At 39.3% G+C, this 16,591-nt stretch overlaps 4 protein-coding genes across 4 annotated transcripts; 3 read left to right on the top strand and 1 right to left on the bottom strand.

Moving 5' to 3' along the window:
- The first annotated feature begins 2,537 nt into the window (after window positions 1–2,537).
- Window positions 2,538–3,164, top strand: LOC113780799. Its single transcript, XM_027326577.1, has one exon. The coding sequence runs from the start codon at window positions 2,538–2,540 to the stop codon at window positions 3,162–3,164; it is 627 nt and encodes a 208-aa protein (XP_027182378.1).
- An 818-nt stretch (window positions 3,165–3,982) lies between these two features.
- On the top strand, window positions 3,983–7,634 carry LOC113780798. Its single transcript, XM_027326576.1, has 4 exons — window positions 3,983–4,996; window positions 5,118–5,294; window positions 5,435–6,262; window positions 6,435–7,634. The coding sequence occupies exons 1-4, from the start codon at window positions 3,983–3,985 to the stop codon at window positions 7,632–7,634; spliced, it is 3,219 nt and encodes a 1,072-aa protein (XP_027182377.1).
- LOC113780797 lies at window positions 7,631–8,149 on the top strand. Its single transcript, XM_027326575.1, has one exon. The coding sequence runs from the start codon at window positions 7,631–7,633 to the stop codon at window positions 8,147–8,149; it is 519 nt and encodes a 172-aa protein (XP_027182376.1).
- A 360-nt stretch (window positions 8,150–8,509) lies between these two features.
- On the bottom strand, window positions 8,510–9,203 carry LOC113780796 (probable LRR receptor-like serine/threonine-protein kinase At3g47570). The gene is made up of 2 exons (XM_027326574.1): window positions 9,008–9,203; window positions 8,510–8,920 (listed from the first exon to the last, which is right to left on the bottom strand). Exons 1-2 carry the CDS (start codon window positions 9,201–9,203, stop codon window positions 8,562–8,564), a joined length of 555 nt encoding a protein of 184 aa, XP_027182375.1. The 3' UTR covers window positions 8,510–8,561.
- Between the last annotated feature and the right edge of the window lie 7,388 nt (window positions 9,204–16,591).

The raw sequence follows: 16,591 nt of genomic DNA, 5'->3' as shown, positions 1-16,591 counted from the left end.
TCCAATTTTATGAGGCAGCAATTTTTGGGCCAAAAAAAAAAAAGAGTTGTTAACGTCACCTGAAATTAATGGCCGGGTTTGGCAAGTGAGTTTTTTGGGTATTTGTCTAAAACTTTACTGTAACTTACAGTAGAAGTTTTTAAAAAAAATTTTGAAATGTGTTTTTTTTTTTTTGAAAATTTTGAAGTGTATAGTTTAAAAACTTTAAGAAGTTTTTAAAAAACTTGTAACAGACAAACTTGGCCAAAAACTTGTCTGCCAAACAAGACCAATATTATATTTGAACTTGAAAGAAGTAATCTCATCATTTTTGCAAAAATTACTTAGAAATTAATAGCTGAACCGTGGCACTATCACTTACCATACAACATGATGCGAATCTATATTAACATTCAGACTGATGAGGTCGTTGAGATTAGGCCATGCTTGGATTGCTTGTTTCCGTCGGAAAATATTGTCGTTTTCCGTGATCACATTTCCCTATCACCTTTTTCCCTCACATATATCAAATCAATATAGTAATTTTTCCATGAAAAATGACGGAAAATGCAATCCAAACACAATCTAAGTAAACGCGGTAGTTAACTTATTAGAGCTCCCAATGGTATCAATTACTTCTATAAATGAAATTCAATTGATTACAAGCACAATTAATCCTTTCGGATTGTTGAGGACGACTATGTGAATTGGAATCAACTCCTTTCCCCATTTGATCAAATTAGCCATCAAATTACTATCTCGAGCAGTCTATCTACTACTTGCTCGTAGAATTTGTCCAATGATTTAATTTGCAAATTTTTTTTCTGTTTACATCATAAATGCATTTTTCAGACATCTGTTTTTATATTTCTAATCACCCTTTTATCTCACATATATCACATCACAAAAAATGAAACAATTGGTTCCAAACAAACTCCTATCCAAACGCCACCTCAACGGGTTGAAGAATTATATATGCCCAACCTATTACTATAGCGGTGCTTTTTTCAAGAATTAACTTAACTTATCCTATGGCCAAAGTTTATCAGAAAAATAATCTGGAATTTACCATTCATCTCATATTTGTAATGTTATGTTCTTAAAGGACAATTGTTGCACCTGCATATGTTCGATAGAAGCAAAACTCAAGAATGCATAAAGAAAGTAATTATATACCATCATGTTTTATCACATTTAGTGGCGTTAAATATTTGCAACTTTTATGTGTTACTGTAAGCGTTAATCTAATCTAATCAATCGAGAAAATATCATTTCATCGAAGCTTCACAAAGGGTTTTAACGTGTGTAGAAAAAGTCTTGAAGAAGATCGAGTGAACCTCTGTAGTTTAGTCAACTATCCAGTCTTCAAGTGGGGAAAGTTGACTGCAAGTCAACAGACTAAGGGCCACACTTTTTTTGTAAACAGTAGTCACTAGTCAGGCTCCAGGAAATTCCCATTATGTTTGTGCCGTACCAGGCTGGGGGTTTGGAATAGTCTCAGCTGACTCGGTCGACCAAATTAAATTAACTTCAAAAATTGTTAGTTTATAACTTTTCTTTGTATTTCATTTGGGGGTGAAAAGGGCGTGAGAAACGTAGGAGGTATAAAAATTAACTTAAAATATTATGAGGTGGAATCTAAATCTTTTAATTCTGGTTCGCAATTGGCTCAGTTGATTCAGTCAAGTGAATCGTTAAGCAATAAACTGCATATAATTTTTCCAGTATTGGGCTAGAAAAGCAGATTGATCAATGGTGAATTATGAAACCATTCCTCATTATACAATAGCGCGCACACAGAATTTCAAGAATGGTGGGAGCAGAATTTCCTTCTCTCGCCTGACCATACGTTTATTTGACCGGAAAGGCACTTTAGTCAGTCAATTGTGAACCAGAATTGATTAAAATCTATGGAGTACGTATGCTGTGATTAGTCCCTCTTGTAGGTGGGTTATTTTTCTCTCTCAAAGTGGGGAGCCTTTTTCACCTTTAGTAGGTGTTACTAGGTTTTTTCAAAATTTCAAATTTCCCGTACTTTCTTTCAAAAAAAAAAAAAAAAAAAACCAAAAGCAGAAAACAAAACAATTTCAGATCCTTTGCCTGATTCTTCGATGGTGAATTCAATGGAGTAATAATGCGGTATCATGATGATGTTATCTTCCTGGTTTGGAGTCCCGATCGTTGGCGGTAGAAGTTTTGAGCTAAGCTTCGATCGTTTTTTCGTTCTAATTTTGTTTCTTCTTTTTCAGTTGTCGTCGTCTCTCTGTTTTGTGCTTATTGTTTTCTTTTCAGTCGCAGTGGTTTTTTGTGCTTTCTCTGAGTTTTTTTTTACAATCTTAGCCCAGGCTCTTTCATCTGTTACAGATCTGTGTGTGTTTCCATTTTCCGTTCATATATTCTAGTTTATTGGCTTCGCTTTGTCTTTTTCATTTGGTTTAGCTTGGATCCTGAATTTTTTCTGTCATAGTTTTTCTGGTTTCTGTTTTTTTGGACAGGCTACTGGTGTTTGAATTTCTTTGTGTCTGTGGTGACTGGGGAATAGCTTTGGTTTGATCAAAATGACTGAGGAACTGGAAGAAGTGTTGAGGAAATTTGTTCTGACTGAAGCTGAGGTTGACGGTGTTGAATTGGATGGATCGGATGTGGTTCATGGAGTGGCTGAATGTAAGTTGAGTATTATTGGTAAAGTGATAGGGGAGAAATTTGCAAATATTTCAGGTATTAAGAGTTTTGCGAATAACATGTGGCCTTTTGCGAGGAAGTTAAAAGTAGTAGAGATTGGGGTAAATCTGTTTCAGTTTATCTTCATTAATAGTCAGGACATGGAGCGAGTGATGCGGGGAAGACCGTGGATATATGATAATTTGCCTTTAGTTGTTCTACCATGGGAAGAGGGATTAGAACGTAGGGATGAAGCCTTTAATAAGACTTGGATTTGGATCCAGTTATGGAATTTACCTATCCACTGGATTACTAAGGAAATTGGGAGGAAGATTGGAGGGGTCTTTAGCTCTGTTAAGGAAGTTATAATTCCAAATGGAGGTGGTAAGGAGGGGAAACATTTAAAAATCCTGGTGGAGATGGATTTGTCAAGACCTCTTCTGAGGGGTACTACAGTGAAGTGGGAGGGAAGTGCGAGATGGATTGAATTTAGATATGAGAAATGTCCTGAGTTTTGTTATTGATGTGGGATAATGGGGCATAGTGAGAGAAATTGCAGTTTGAAGGTTGTTAATAGTGGTAAGGAAGCTCAGTATGGTGCTTGGTTGAAGGCCAGTACTGCAAGAAATCCAAACAAAAGACAGGATGTTCCATGTACTCAGGAAGGGGACGGGGGTGAGGATGTATCTCTAAACAGGGGGTGGGGAGAAAAGGAAAAGGACCATTTCCTACTTCCTTGGAAGTTGGTAGAGGTTAGTGTAGATACAACTGTTCAGGAGATTGCGAAGGAGGAGGTTCAGGACAGGAAACAAGGGACTTTTTTGGAAGGTGCTAAGAGGGAGACTCCTCTGAATGTTGTTTGTAAAAAGAGGGGGAATGATCTGGGGGGAAGCAGCAATGTTAATCTAGAATCAAGCATAGGAATTACAGGAAAGATACAGAATGAGTGTCAGAGGGAGGTTGTGAATGACAAAGGTTTGGATGACTCTATGTGGATTGATGGATCAATTATAGACAACAAGGTGTGTGAGAGTAAGGGGAAGGGGTCAGATCCTGCAGATAAAAAACTGGATCAAACCACTTGCTTAGGGAGGAGAGCTGGTAAGAACAAGGGAAATAAAGGATGGAAGAGACTAGTTCGTGAGGTGGGCAATCGAGCAATTCTGAGAAACAAAAATGAGGTAATGGAAGTTGATAATGAGGGGGACAAAAGGAAGTTATGTGGGGCAAGGGACAAAGAGAATGAATGCAAAAAAAAATATAAGATAGATGATACTGGAGTAGGGATGGAATTATCTACTGAGGTGGTGGAGTCCTACCTTAATGGGGCTCCCAAAGCCCAATGAGAGCTCTGGTGTGGAACTGTCGAGGTGTTGGGAGCCCCTTGACAGTTCCCCAGCTTAAGGAGAGTGTCAAACTCCACTCCCCAGAGTTGATATTCTTGTCTGAAACAAAAAACAGGAAGGATGTTATGAATAAAGTACGACTACAGTTAAGGTATGACAGGTTGTTTGTGGTTGATCCAGTTGGGAGGGCTGGTGGACTGGCAGTTTTGTGGAGGAATGAGTTGCAAATCTGTAAGGTACTATATACTGATTTTACTATTGAATTGCTAATGGAAAGGACTGGGGCTAGGGCTAGATGGTGGTTGATATGTGTTTATGCTAGTAGTGAGGACCAGATTAGGGAAAAGCAGTGGAAGGTTATAGAGGGTAGGAAAAGTTTATGGGGCCAGAATTGGGTACTGGCAGGGGATATGAATGACATTTTATCTAATGATGAGAAATGGGGGGGCTGTAGAAGGCCAGAAAGGAGTTTTCATACGTTCAGGGATTTTGTAAACAAAAATCAGCTTATTGACATTGGCTTTGAAGGAATTCCATGGACTTGGTCAAACAATTGGGAAGAGGGTAAGGAAATAAAGGAAAGATTGGACAGAGTACTATGTAGTAGACAATGGAGAAAGGAATTTGAGAAGGCTAAATGCTTACATATCCAGAATGAGGCCTCTGATCATGCTATGATGCTTTTAGATACTGATTCATGTGGGAGGAAGTGGAAAAGAAGGTTCTTTTTTGATAGGAACTGGTTAAAACATAAAGAGGTAGGTGAACTCATTAGTAGAGAATGGGGAAGGCAACAAGATGGTTCTAGATGTTTCAAGTTACACCAAAAGATAAAGAGCTGTAGGTTTGCTCTTTTGAACTGGAACAGGCAGAGGAACAATAATGCTAAGAATGAAATAAGGGAGTTGAGACAGAAACTTGCAGAGGTTCAGAGTGAAGGGCATGCAAATAGGATTGGAAAGGTCAGGGAGCTCAAGAAGAGATTGGAAGAGGCTTATAAGAGAGAGGAGGTGTTTTGGGGGCAGAAAGCAAGAATTAAATGGTTGCAGGAGGGGGATAAAAATATGAAATTTTTTTCATGCAAGTGTTGCAGAAAGAAGAAGAAGGAACAATATTTCATGCTTAAAAAAGGGTGATGGTACTTGGTGTGATTCAGAGCAAGAAGTTGCAAATGAGATTCAGGGGTATTTTCAGGAGTTGTTCACTTCCAGTAATCCTCAGCAGATTGAATCAACACTGAGGGATATTCCTCTAGTTATCACAGACCAAATGAATGAAATGCTGGTTAGACCTGTGTCAGAATTGGAAGTCAGAAATGCTGTTTTTTCCCTACAACCAAACAAAGCACCAGGGCCTGATGGTATGACTTCTGCTTTCTTTCACATTATTGGAATGAGATTAAAGCTGACTTGATCAATGCTATTTCTAGCTTTTTTCACTCTGGCCAGTTATTAAAGGCTATTAATGAAACTATCATCACTCTTATTCCTAAGGTCGATTCCCCAGTTTTGGTGTCTCAGTTTAGACCAATCAGTCTGTGTAATGTTGTCTATAGGATTATATCTAAAATTCTGGTCCTCAGATTAAAACCTGTTCTCAATTGTTGTATCAGCCAAAACCAATCTGCTTTTGTCCCAGGAAGACAAATCATTGATAATGTTGTTATTGCTCATGAATTTATTCATTGCTTAAATAACAGAATGTTTGGAACAAATGCTTTTATGGCTTTGAAGCTTGATATGTCCAAAGCTTATGATAGAGTTGAATGGCTTTTTGTGCTTAAAATAATGGAAAAGATGGGTTTCTGTCAAAAGTGGAGGGACTGGATTTTTAAGTGTATGTCATCTGTAGTATACTCTTTTAACTTGAATGGGGAAAAAAGGGGGATAGTAATACCTACAAGGGGGATTAGGCAGGGAGATCCTCTATCTCCATATATTTTTTTGCTTGTCTCTGAGGGATTATCCGGGTTACTCAGGAGTGCTATGGTCAGGCAGGAAATTTCTGGTCTTAAGATTGCCAAGCATAGCCCAGCACTGTCTCGTCTCTTTTTTGCAGATGATACATTGATTTTCTGTAAAGCTAACAAAGAGGAAGCTGCAAAGGTGATGAAGCTGTTGGAGCTGTATGGGAAGGCTTCTGGACAAATTATAAATGCTGAAAAGTCTTCTGTCTTTTTTAGTAAGAACACAAAGGAAGGGGAAAAGGCAGAAATTTTGGATACTTTGGGAGGCATGATGGAAGCTAAGCAGAGCAAATATCTGGGCCTACCACTGGTTATAGGAAGACCAAAAAAACAAGTGTTCAGCTACATTAAGGAAAGGGTCATTAGAAGAATGGGGGGTTGGAAGGAAAGGTTGTTGAGCAATGCAGGTAAGGAAGTTCTTTTAAAATCTGTGATTTTAGCTTTACCAGCTTATGCCATGAATTGTTGCAAATTGCCAAAAGGTTTATGTGTGGACATTTGTAAAGAAATGGCAAAATTTTGGTGGGGGGATAGGGATGATATTAGGAAAATTCATTGGATGGAGTGGGGGAAGTTATCCGAGGTTAAAGGTAGGGGGGTTGGGTTTTAGAGATTTGCAGCAATTCAATACAGCAATGCTTGCAAAGCAATTATGGAGGATTTTGACAAGGCCAAATCTGTTAGTCAGTAGGATTGTTAGGGGGAAGTATTTTAGAGGATCCTCCTTTTGGGAAATGAATATCAATGCTGGGGATTCTTGGGTTTGGAAAAGTTTTCTCAGTGCTAGGGAGTTGCTGGAAGAAGGGGTGAGGTTGAGAGTTGGGGATGGCAAGCAGATTGATATTTGGGAGGATAAGTGGCTGTTAGATCAGGAGTATGGGAAAATCAGATCATGTAAACCTCAACAGTGTCGTATACAAAGAGTGCATGAGTTGATTTCTGATGGGAATTGGAATGTGGATATGATTAGAGAAGTTTTTGAGGAGGAGGATTGTCAAAGAATACTTGATATTCCAATTAGTAAGTGTGGTGGTAAGGACAGGCTAGTATGGAGTTTTTCTAATTCAGGGGAGTACTTTGTAAAGACTGGCTATGCGGTGGCTAAAGACTTGCAGAGGAAAAAAAAGGGGGTATGCCAGCAACAGGGGAGTAGCAGTAGGAATGAATTTAAGTCAGGGGTGTGGAAATTGCTATGGGGGTTGAACGTTAAACATAAGCTGAAACACTTTGTGTGGAAATGCCTGCAGCGAATTTTGCCAGTAAATGAAACAGTTAGGAGAAGGACTGGACAAGGAGATGATAGGTGTTGTTGCTGTGGAGAAAGGACAGAAACTCTTGAGCATATGTTCTTTTTCTGTAAGCATGCGGAACTGATTTGGAAGGTTGCTCCTATTAATTGGGAGGGGTTGAATGAATACAGATATAGTTTTTGGCATTGGTGGGGCAGTCTGATGGAAGCACAGGTTAGAAAGGAGGGAAGGGAACACATTGAGCTGACCATTAATGTGCTTTGGCAGATTTGGAAGTCCAGGAATTTGATTCAATTTAATAGGGAAGGGAGATGTCCAGGCTTGACAAGTAATAAGGCTGTTCAGGAATGGTTAGAATTCCAGAATGTTTCCATAGTAAAGATGGAGGAGGACGAAAAGGGTAGGGGAATTGAAAGAGGACCTGTGAAATGAGAGCCACCTCCAGAAATGTTATATGTTTAAATACTGATGCAGCTATCAAACAAATTGGTGCAAAGGCCAGTTGGGGAGTTGTGGCTAGATGCATGGAAGGGAAGTTAAGAGGAGCTTGGGCTGGGTGTGAAGACAGGAGGGGCATTCCAATTGTTGAGGAGGCAAGAGCTATCCGGCATGCGCTTGTGTTGGCCAAGCAGAATGGTTGGAGAAACATTATTATTCAAACTGATTGCAAGAGAATTGTGGATCAGATTAGAGACGGAAAGTTGAATGACCATTTAGCAGGTGCTGTCCTTTTTGATATTATGGCACTCAGCAAGGACTTCAGTTCTTGCCTGTTTTCGTTTGTCAAAAGAGAAGGGAATAATGTATCCCATCAATTGGCAAAGTTTGCCTTAAAATTAGTTTCTGAGATTGCTTGGAAGGAGTCTTTTCCAAGTTGGCTGAGTAGTATAGCCAAAATGGATGTAGGGGCCTTTGCTCCAAACCTTGTTTCTTCTGTTTTCAAGTAATGCAATTTTTATCGTTTGGAAAAAAAAAAAAAGTATGCTGTGATTCGAGAAATGAGAAAATTCTGGGCACTTTAGTTGCCAAAATTGTTGGATGAATCAGAAATTGTCGTTTTTGGGAATTGTTTTATAATCTAAGCCATAACTGGCAAAGAATTGAAGCAGATATCATCAGTGAAAGCAACTACAGCGTCATGACATTGAGGAGGTTATTTTTTGAACACAGAGGTTCCCTGCCCCTTTCCCTGCTTCTCTCTACATTCAGAAATTCCAAATTTTAATCATACAATTTTATTTGCAGTAATACAACGCCTTTCAAATCTCACGTGGTTCAGTTTATTTGATATAAAACAAATTGGCCTCTCTTCCCTAATATTTCGGATGATTATAAAAGATGCCACATATTCGATCCGAACTATTCATCAGCCTGCCTGACCTGCATGAATTTGAGTTTGATCTTCTTCAGTGTTTCAAGAACAACTTTCATACTGAGTCTGTCAGTTGGAGATTCACGAACACATTTCAAGGCCAATTCCATGATGGATGAAAAACCCTCCAACTTCTCAGTGAAATTTTCATCCTCACGCTTCAACAACTTAGCATCAATGACTCGAAGAATCGAATTAGGCAGAGAATCATTTATCCAACTCTTCAAGTTCAAATTTCCAGCAAACATCTCATCATTAGGCTTTCTTCTTGAAAAAACTTCCATCAGCATGATTCCATAGCTATAAACATCGCATTTTGCTGATATCAACCCCTCAGATCCATACTCTAATGGACAAGTATCACATAAAAGAAGTTCAAAAAGAAACTAAATGCTATACACAAACTTTAGGATTAAGATTGAAGAATCATTACCTGGAGCAATGTAGCCAACTGTAGCTAAGGTCTTGATCCATGCAAAGCTTTCCTCCTTTTCCAGCATTTTTGAAACACCAAAGTCGCTGACGTGGGCAACCATATCCTCATCAAGTAAGACATTACTGGGCTTCAAATCACAGTGAATCACAGGCGTTGAATATTCTTCGTAAAGATATTGCACTGCACTGCACATTACTGGTTTTCTTGAGTGAGACGAAGAATAGGAAGCATGTGATAGACAGACTGACTAGCGTTTTAAGATGTAATGGTAATGTGACTGTTGAAGCTATGAACAAAGCAGGTGGTATGGCTCTGCTGTGGAGTCAGGATACAAACATCTTGGAGGTGTATAAATCTGCTTTCACGATAGAAGCTAAGTTAGAAGACCCTGATACTCAGGTTAGCTGGTGGTTTATTGGGATTTATGCTAGCTGTGACCCTATGATCAGAAAAGAACAATGGAGGGTCCTAAGTAATAGGAGAAATCTGTGGTGAACTAGATACATAATTGCTGGGGACTTTAATGACATTCTGTCCAATGATGAGAAGTGGGGAGGAGTTCTAAGGCAGGAGAGAAGTTTCGAGGACTTTAGAGACTTCATAGATCAGAACAGCTTAGTAGATATTGGGTTTGAGGGACAACCTTGGACGTGGAGCAACCATTGGGATAATGAAGGAGAGGTTAGACAAAGGTTGGACAGATGTTTGTGTAATATGGATTGGTTCCAAGTTTTTGGAAAGGCTAGATGTCAGCATATAGACACCTTTGCGTCTGACCATTCTATGCTTTTACTAGATACTGACCCGGGGAAAGAGAGGAGAAAGAAGAGATTTTATTTTGATAAAAGATGGCTCCAAAGGGAGGGGATCCAACAGGTGATAGAAAAAGTTTGGAGTAAGGAAGAACAAGGATCTAGAATGTTCAAAGTCACTAGGAAGGTTAAAAATTGCAGAATTGAGCTTTTGAAGTGGAGGAATACTTTCCAAGCAAACTCTAGGCAAAGAATTACTGATCTGAAAAAGGATTTTGATAGAGTTAAGGAATCGAGTTTTACCAATAGGAAAGATATCCTAGCTCACATAAAAGACCAATTGAAAGCAGCTTATAGGGAGGAAGAAAATTTCTGGTGTCAAAAAGCTAGGATCAGTTGGCTTAGGGAAGGTGATAAGAATACTAAGTTCTTCCACTCCTATATAAAAGGCAGAAGAGTGAGTAACAGAATCAGAACCTTGCAGAAAGAGAATGGTTCATGGACGACAAATGAGGAGGAGGTTGTGGCTGAAATCTCAGAATTTTTTAAGGAGTTGTTTAACAGTGGGAGGAGGGGTGATATGTCAGAAGTTCTAGATGGTATTCCTCAATCCATAACCCAGGAAATGAATGAAAGACTGACTAAAGATGTGGAGGAGGAGGAAATTCATGAAGCACTTTTTTCTATGAACTCTGAAAAAGCCCCAGGACAAGATGGGATGACCCCTTTGTTCTTCCAAAGGTTCTGGAGTACCATCAAATGTGATGTTATCCCTGCAATCAAAGCCTTCTTTTCATCCGGATACATGCTTAAATCAGTAAATCATACTGTCATATCCCTGATCCCTAAAATCTTGCACCCAACCAGTTTGAAGAACTATAGGCCTATCAGTCTTTGTAGTGTACTCTACAAAATCATTTCTAAAATCCTTGCTAATCGACTGAAATCTGTCCTGGATAAATGCATAAGCAAAACTCAATCTGCCTTCATCCCAGATAGACAGATCCTTGACAATGTGATGATTGCACATGAATATATGCATTACCTCAAAAACAAAAGACAAGGAAACTATGGATACATGGCAATCAAATTAGACATGGCAAAAGCATATGATAGGGTAGAGTGGCATTTTTTGCAGGCTATGATGGAAAAGATGGGTTTCTGTCCGGTATGGATCAACTGGATCAATAGCTGTTTGAAGACTGTAACTTACTCCTTCAATTGCAATGGAGAAGCCAAAGGTTTTGTGACTCCAGGGAGAGGTATACGACAGGGAGACCCTCTGTCCCCTTATTTATTCTTAATCTGCTCTGAAGGACTATCAAGTTTGCTGAGGAAGGCTGAAGAGAGTAATAGAATTCAGGGACTGAAAATCAGCAGGCAAGGACCTGAACTTACCCATTTTTTCTTTGCTGATGACTCCCTCATCTTTTGCAAAGCTGATAAGCAGCAAGCTACTGAGATCATGAATGTTCTTAAAATCTATGAAGCTGCCTCAGGTCAAATGATCAATCTAGACAAATCTGCTGTATTTTTCAGCAGAAACATGATCAGTGATCAAAGGGAGGAAGTACGCCAAGCATTAGGAGGGATGAATGAGGCAAAGCAAGGAAAATATTTAGGCCTCCCGATGGTGATTTCAAGAACCAAAGACCAGATATTTGGCTTTGTTCGAGAAAACATCAAAAGAAGACTTCAAAACTGGAAAAGCAAGTTCCTCAGCTCAGCAGGGAAAGAGGTAATGCTAAAGTCAGTAGCTATGGCCATGCCAACGTATGTCATGTCATGTTTCAAGCTATCAAGGAAACTTTGCAAAGATATCAGTGCTCTGATGGCCAACTTCTGGTGGGGAGAAACAAGTGGTAGGAATAAAATGCACTGGACTTCTTGGGAAAGAATGGCACGAAAGAGGAATGAGGGAGGACTTGGTTTCAAGGACCTTGAGGCTTTCAATAAAGCAATGTTAGGGAAGCAGATATGGAGAATTCTCACCAAGCCAAACCTTCTTGTGAGCAAGGTGCTAAAAGCTAAATATTTCCCTAAGGAATCCATACTTCATTGCAATCCCCCCAAAAATGCCTCCTGGATTTGGCAAGGCTTAATGGGAGCAAGAAGTTTGCTGGATAAGGGATTGATTAGGCGAATTGGCAATGGAAGGAATACACGAATCTGGGAGCATAAATGGATACCAGAGACAATCTCAGGAATGCCAAGTACAGTTAAACCAAACAATTGTGATTTGGAAAGAGTGGATGAGCTCATTTGCCACAACAGATGGAACAAGAACCCCATATTTAGAGTCTTCAACAGAAATGACGCTGAGAGGATCCTAAGTATCCCCCTAAGTCTGTCAGGGAGGGAAGACAGCTATTACTGGCAACCGCAGGCAGGTGGGGAGTACACGGTCAATTCAGGTTACAAAATCCAAATGAAGAACAACAGGAAAGCAAGGAAGAGTGTTTCAGAGGTAGCTGGTTCGAGTTATATAGAGGGGAGCCAGCAAGTGTCACAGATGTGGAACACACTCTGGCAGCTCAACATCAAGCACAAAATCAAACTCTTCATTTGGAAATGTATACAAGGAGCTTTACCAGTGAGAGAAGCCGTGAGTAGAAGAACAAGAATAGGAGATCCAATATGCAGAACCTGTGGAGAGGCACAGGAAACAATTGAACATCTATTGCTAACATGCCCCCACACGGTGGACATTTGGAAGGCATCACCTATTCACTGGAAGGGGGCTCAGGATCAGCAGGGTGAATTCAGAAGATGGTGGCTTAGAATCTCAGAAGCAAGGGCAAGACCAGAAGGGAAGGAACATATTGGCTTGACGGCGAATATCTTGTGGCAAATATGGAAAGATAGGAATAAGAAAGAGTTTGAGAGCTCAACTAGATCAGCACCACTGAGAACAGTAGAAAAAGCACATAGAGAATGGCTGGAGCAAGTCGACGTAGAGAAATCAAAAGATAGAACGAGTACAGAAGAAACAGCCCACATGCATGATCAACAAAGCCAAGGCAATGAAGCTCAGGGAGCTATGATCATGGACCTGTCAACAGTGATAGGGTATAATTTGTTAGTATTTTTATTATTAATTTTCCCTTCTATCCCTGACAAATATTGTGTTAATTGCTGATATTTACTCATATTTGGTATTTGGAATCAATTTCAGGAATGAAGCAGAAAACTACCAAAACTGAGGGACTTTGTGAAAAATATGAAAATTTCTAAGGGCTTCAATCCTTGGGCCCTTGAATTGGTGGGGGACCACAAGTTAGTGAAAGGCATTTGGTCATTTGGGCTTCAAAGAAAGCAACGTAGAGAGACTTGGAACAAGAAGTACTTGGGAGGCTTTGTCCACATGTGTGGGGACCACCTAGATAGTTTTTAGTCATCTTTCTTTTGTTGCTTTAAAAGGGGACAACGGACAGAAGCAAGGGATATCTAGGGCTTTAGTTTTAGTTTTTTAGTTTAGTTCTAGTTTTCTTTCTTTGGACTGGCCTCTGACACACGCCAGGTATTCGACAATATTCCCCAACGGGGAGATTTTCTCATGAGGCGTGGTTAAGCTTTTCTAGTCAAGGGGACAACTGACGATTTGGTTCGACAATTACTGTGAGATCGAATCTGTTTTAATTATTTTCTTCATTTATTGGTATTTATATGTTTCTTGATTTTAATTGCTATGGCCTTGTGTATGATTGATTAGTGCGCAATAATTAATTATTCATATAGGCTATTTTTGCTAAATAGGGGTAATTGAATCCGTAATTGTTCGTTATCTCTATCTCAGTAGCAACCGGCGTAATTGGGTTTATGTCAGGGGAGCATATGATCTAATTTAAACAAACCCTCGTAGCGTGTTTGTTGGTTAGGATTGAGCCTTTCTAATTATTAATGCAATCTAGAAATTAAATCCTACGGTCGTACCTAGGGTTATTTTTGGGTTAGAGAAATAGCTAACGGTCGTACCTTAGCTATCGAGAAATTAAGGAAGGGTTGGTTGTTTATCGCGTGCATGACAACTATAACTAATCTATTGCTAAATGTTGGAATTATTTCTGCATCAATGATCAGTGCATGAACCATTTCTGATGTGTACCCTTGGCTAGAGTTTCCCCAATCATTTCTTTTAATTAATTATTTTCTGCAGTTAATTTATTTAGTTAGCATTTAATCCAAAACCCCCCATACTTTGGACTCTAGAAGAAACAAATTATCCCCAGTCCCTGTGGATTCGACCCTACTCACCGCTATATACAAAATCTGTATTTTTCTCGAGTAGGTATTTATTATTGCACAGGTTCGGCACCTGTCAAACAGCTACAAGGAAAGGTCAAAACAATCTAGGCATTGGAGTCACAGTTAGAACAACTGCAGGCACCAAGATTGCAGAATGGAAGCTGAAAGAAAGAAGCCTGGGGAACCAAAGCCTGGATGATGCACTAGCTTTAAAGCTAGTCTTGTGTAAAGCTGCGCAATATCAGTGGAGCAGAATCAGGCTCAATTTTGCCAACAAGGAGCTGCTGAAACAACTAACAAAAACACAGCCTATGGGGAGCAGAATGGCTACATTGCTGGAGGATATTGTGAATGTGAAAAAACTGTTTTGCATGTGCTCCTTTTGCTTGAGTAGGGAAGAAAATATGATAGATAGTAGAAAATTAAGTGTTGATGCTTTAGGCATTATTGTGGATGAGGAAAGGAATGTTCCTCAGTGTCTTTGAACACTTTTGTAAAGTTCTCTCGAGCCGTTGCTCGCACTTGTAAATTTTTCCCTTACTATAATGAAATTATTCTATCGTTTCGACAAAAAAAAAAAGTAGAGTATCTAAGAAATAGTTGTCAGAATACAGCCATTTCTCAAGGCTTCCATTGCACATGTATTCAAGCACCAAGGCCCTAAAATCCTGGTTCCAACAACCGCTGATGACCTTCACAAGATTTCGATGGCGAAGGTTCTTCAGGACTTTGCACTCTACATCAAAGCTCTTGAGTACTCCTTCCAATTCCAAATTGAAAGCCTTTACAGCAATAGACCTTCCGTCATTGAGAATCCCCTTGTAAACAGATCCAAAACTCCCAATGCCAAGCAAATTGCTTTCACCGTACCTATCAGTTGCTCGAAGAAGTTCATAGTACGAAACTCTTTCTTGCGTTGGCACCAATACCATGTTTGTTCCTTTAGAATCCTGATATTTCTTCCAATATCTTCTGAAGTGACAGGGTGTTGAAGCCTGTACAATAATAAAATTAAACCTAATTGCTAGTTAAAATGACCAAAACCCAATTCCAAGTACTGGAGCAGGGACTCTAGGTGTGCAATGGGTTACTTGATTCACCCTGTTCCCGAAGAGTTTGCTTGGTCCGATATACCCGAATGGGATGATTTTTTTTCCACAAATAATTATGAATCTGTAAACAGGGCAAGTAGGGTCGTATCCTCAGGGATTGGGTATATTTGTCTCTTAAGAAATCCAAAGTAACACAGGGAGTGATTTTGTAGGAACGACGACAATCAAATAAATGTAAATAAGAAAATAAAAAATAAATAACTAACTAGAAATTAAACAACAATTCACTAAACTCAGAGTAACAATAATTAAAGGCCTAAATTAATTAAAACAAGAAAATAATTAAAAATAAAATAAAGTAGGCAACTAAAAGTCAAATGGCAATTCACTAAAATCAAGGTAATATTAATTAAAGATCTAGCCAAGAAATAACTTCAGCAATGGTTCACCTAATTGATCATCGATGCAAAGGCTATTCCAATTATTTATCAATAAATAGGTTATAACTACCAAGCAAGCGTTGGCAGTCAACCCCTCCTTACTGTGTCGGTGATTAAGGTATGCCCGTTAATCACTGCTCTAATTAGGAAATAATCCTAGGTACGCCCGTAAGATTTAATTCCCCAATCGTCTTACGTATTAGAGGAGCCCTATTCTAATCAAATAACACACTACCAGGGTTATTTCAGATTAGTCCGCGTATCCCCCTGACACAAACCTAATCGTGCCAGTTGTCACTAATTCAAGGCGATTAAATAATTACGGATTTAATGTCCTAATTAATAATAGATTACCCAATCAATTAATTATCCGGATCCACGACAATCAATTAATTAAATAACCACGAGCATAGCAATCAAGGAATATGCGAATACCAATAAATAAAAGAAAAAATTTAAGTTAAATCGATCTCACAATTTTCAGGCAAACCAAAGCCTTCGTTGTCCCTTGGCTAGAGTGGAGAGATTAGTTCATGTTTGATGCGAAAAACCCACACGAAATTGTAAAGGAAGCAGCGGCCATCAATTGGAAAATGAACGAATTCGTTTCGTTCTATTCGACAGGGAAAGCAAGCTACAAGCTGTAATTGATTGTTTTTGCTTTTCCTGCCATACGAATGGAAAGGAACTACGGCTAGAGCTAAAAGGGAAGAAAAGTCCAAAGCTAAGCTGCAGGGAAAGTCATTCAATTGCTTCCAATTGCTCCTCACATCCGAGGAGACAAAAGCTACCCAAAAACTAGAAAGAAAAGTCAAAGGTGAAGCTAAAGGAAAAAGATGCAGCCGTCCTCCTCGTCCTCTGCCTTTTCTTTTGTTTCTATACTAATAGCTATCTCCTAATCCCTGCTCTGATGCCTCCCTCTTCCTTGTGCGGCGGCCAAAAGAAAAGCGGAAGCTCCCTCCGCTGTCTTCGCGGCAATTACCAAAATGGGCATGAGTTTGTTTCTTTTCCAGAAATGCCCCCTAGGACCATCTCTATTACTTGGGCTTAGGGGTGAGCAAATTCGGTTCTTACTGAATTCATAACCGATTT

The sequence above is a fragment of the Coffea eugenioides genome, chromosome 8 (genome assembly GCF_003713205.1).
Source record: "Coffea eugenioides isolate CCC68of chromosome 8, Ceug_1.0, whole genome shotgun sequence".
NCBI classification, from domain to species: domain Eukaryota; kingdom Viridiplantae; phylum Streptophyta; class Magnoliopsida; order Gentianales; family Rubiaceae; genus Coffea; species Coffea eugenioides.
The sequence above is the reverse complement of the archived record's forward strand: the minus strand, read 5'-3'. Positions and strand labels throughout refer to the sequence as shown.